Source organism: Bison bison, unplaced genomic scaffold, assembly GCF_000754665.1.
Source record: "Bison bison bison isolate TAMUID 2011002044 unplaced genomic scaffold, Bison_UMD1.0 scf7180017864167, whole genome shotgun sequence".
NCBI lineage: Eukaryota > Metazoa > Chordata > Mammalia > Artiodactyla > Bovidae > Bison > Bison bison.
In genome coordinates this window covers 2,823,549-2,826,337 of record NW_011494739.1, presented here as the reverse complement: position 1 = coordinate 2,826,337, position 2,789 = coordinate 2,823,549, and the positions used below count along the sequence as shown (strand labels likewise).

At 44.2% G+C, this 2,789-nt stretch overlaps 1 protein-coding gene across 2 annotated transcripts in view; it reads left to right on the top strand.

The window, feature by feature from the left end:
• The window catches only part of SIRPD (signal-regulatory protein delta), a 10,988-nt gene extending 9,059 nt beyond the window's left edge, over positions 1–1,929 (top strand). Inside the window, exons 4-5 of one of the 2 annotated variants that reach the window (XM_010841800.1) lie at positions 821–1,171; positions 1,542–1,929. In XM_010841800.1, coding sequence (XP_010840102.1) covers positions 821–1,171; positions 1,542–1,627 — 437 coding nt within the window. In that variant the 3' untranslated portion in view covers positions 1,628–1,929. The remainder of the gene's footprint in view (positions 1–820; positions 1,172–1,541) is intronic. The other variant, XM_010841799.1, reaches the window with a different exon arrangement.
• Positions 1,930–2,789: the final 860 nt, after the last annotated feature.

Below are 2,789 nucleotides of genomic sequence, written 5' to 3'. Positions count from 1 at the left end.
AGCTCAGTTGTGTCCGGCTCTTTGCGACCCCATGAATCGCAGCACGCCAGGCCTCCCTGTCCATCACCAACTCCCAGAGTTCACTGAGACTCACCTCCATCGAGTCAGTGATGCCATCCAGCCATCTCATCCTCTGTCGTCCCCTTCTCCTCTTGCCCCCAATCCCTCCCAGCATCCAAGTCTTTTCCAATGAGTCAACTCTTCGCATGAGGTGGCCAAAGTACTGGAGTTTCAGCTTTAGCATCATTCCTTCCAAAGAAATCCCAGGGCTGATCTCCTTCAGAATGGACTGGTTGGATCTCCTTGCAGTCCAAGGGACTCTCAAGAGTCTTCTTCAACATCACAGTTCAAAAGCATCAATTCTTCGGCGCTCAGCCTTCACAGTCCAACTCTCACATCCGTACATGACCACAGGAAAAACCATAGCCTTGACTAGATGAACCTTTGTTGGCAAAGTAATGTCTCTGCTTTTGAATATGCTATCTAGGTTGGTCATAACTTTCCTTCCAAGGAGTAAGTGCCTTTTAATTTCATGGCTGCAGTCAGCATCTGTAGTGATTTTGGAGCCCAAAAAAATAAAGTCTGACACTGTTTCCACTGTTTCCCCATCTATTTCCCATGAAGTGATGGGACCAGATGCCATGATCTTCATTTTCTGAATGTTGAGCTTTAAGCCAACTTTTTCACTCTTCATGTGGATACTCATACATGTCACTAAAATGATGAATGATTGAGGCCCAACCTGATCTGGATCCAGTTTTCTTAATCCTGCCTAGGTCGGAGCAGAAAAAATGGGAGATGATTTTGAGTTTCTTTTCAGGAGTCACACATGAGATGTTCAAGGTGCAGCAAGCTGAGATATCGCAGACTGTGTCACCTGGGGAAACACTCACTCTGAGTTGCAGCATACCAGATTCATTTCCAAATGGACCCGTCTTATGGTTCAAGGGGACTGGACCAAATCGTGAATTAATTTATAATTTTCAAAGAGGTCTCTTTCCCAGAGTAAACCAAATTGGAAACATGGCCAAAGCTGGCAACAAAGACTTTTCCATTCGCATCAGTGAAATCTCTCTTAAAGATGCTGGCACGTACTTCTGTGTGAAGTTCAAAGAGGGAAATCCTGACATAGAGTACCAGTCAGGTCGGGGCACCAAGGTGACTGTCACTGGTGAGTTTGACCTTTCCACCTTCTGTCATGCGATATTGTGACAGTAATAATGTCCTCTAGTCATTGAACAACTACATTCTGCTAGATATTGTCAAAGGTACAGTGTACACTTAATCTTGTCATTCTCTCAGAAACCTGTGATTTAAATTTTTTATGGGAGGAGAATCTGAGAGTTAGAAAGGTTGATGAGTGATGAGAGATATCTTGTTTAACATTCCAACATTCAACCCATGCCCCATAGCTAGGCTAAACCAATTAAGGTAATTTCATGTCCCCTACTGGCAGGTGACTCAGATGAGATGGACTTAAGTCAATTTGTGTCCATAAGAGAAATCTGGGAAACTAATACAATTTTCTCCCTGTTGGCTAGGAACAAGAAATAATTTTGTCCCAGATACTCCAGGCAGACATTTTTTGGCCACGAGGGGAACCAACTTGAATAAAAATCTGCTCTAGAGATGTGCAAAAATGTAAAGTATGTGGGTTGACAGCATTGAATATCCGTGTTGCTCCTGATTCCAACCCCACCTCTGGACCGTCAATTGTAGAAGAGAAAACCTCTCCTTTAAGTCTGTTTGCTAAAGTCAGCACTGTCCTAATGGATGGCAGCTGATAAAGAGCATCCACAGAGCACTGAAGCACAATTTCCAATCAGTTTTTTCTGCTTCTAAAGTCTTACTGTATTTGTTTGTCTATTTTATTATGACCTCTGAGCAATACCCAGCCCGAGGAATGATTAAATTGGTGATATGAAAACATTACTGTTTATTGGGCATCTGCTATATCCCAAACACTTTCCCTATATTATTATAGTTACCTGCGTAGCAACTTGAGCATAACAATGCTTGTCCTCACTGCACAGATGAGTAAACTGAAACTCAAGGAGATTCAGGAGTACAGACAATAGGGAATAGAGGTGAGGTTGGTCTGGGCTCTCTTCAGTATGCTTTATATTAGTGGAGAACCTTTTCTTACAAGGAGGAGGAATTTAATACATTAGTTTAATGACCCTCCCCTCCTCCAAAGAAAAGAAAGGAGCTGCATGATCCTGTACTTGAGGAGAGTTCTAGCTTCCTCATGTGTTCAAGGCAGGAATCAAGAACAAAAAGTCTGAATTTGGGCTCACAGCCTCCAAGGCTCTTACTCTCTGAAGTTCAGCTCTATCGCTTCCTATATTTGTCTTTCTTGCTTGTATGTAGGCCTTGCTGCTGCTGCTGCTGCTAAGTCGCTTCAGCCGTGTCCGACTCTGTGCGACCCCATAGACGGCAGCCCACCAGGCTCCCCTATCCCTGGGATTCTCCAGGCAAGAACACTGGAGTGGGTTGCCATTTCCTTCTCCAATGCATGAAAGTGAAAAGTGAAAGTGAAGTCGCTCAGTCGTGTGCGACTCCTAGCGACCCCATGGACTGCAGCCCACCAGGCTCCTCCGTCCATGGGATTTTCTAAGCAAGAGTACTGGAGTGGGTTGCCATTGCCTTCTCCTATGTAGGCCTTACCAATCCAATAAAGAAAACGTTGACATTCATTCCCTCATCTTAGCAACCAGCATGGGAAGAGAGCTCCTTTTTCCCCAGACTCCACAAATGAGTCCCAGAGAATCACTCAAATTTGCCTTTCC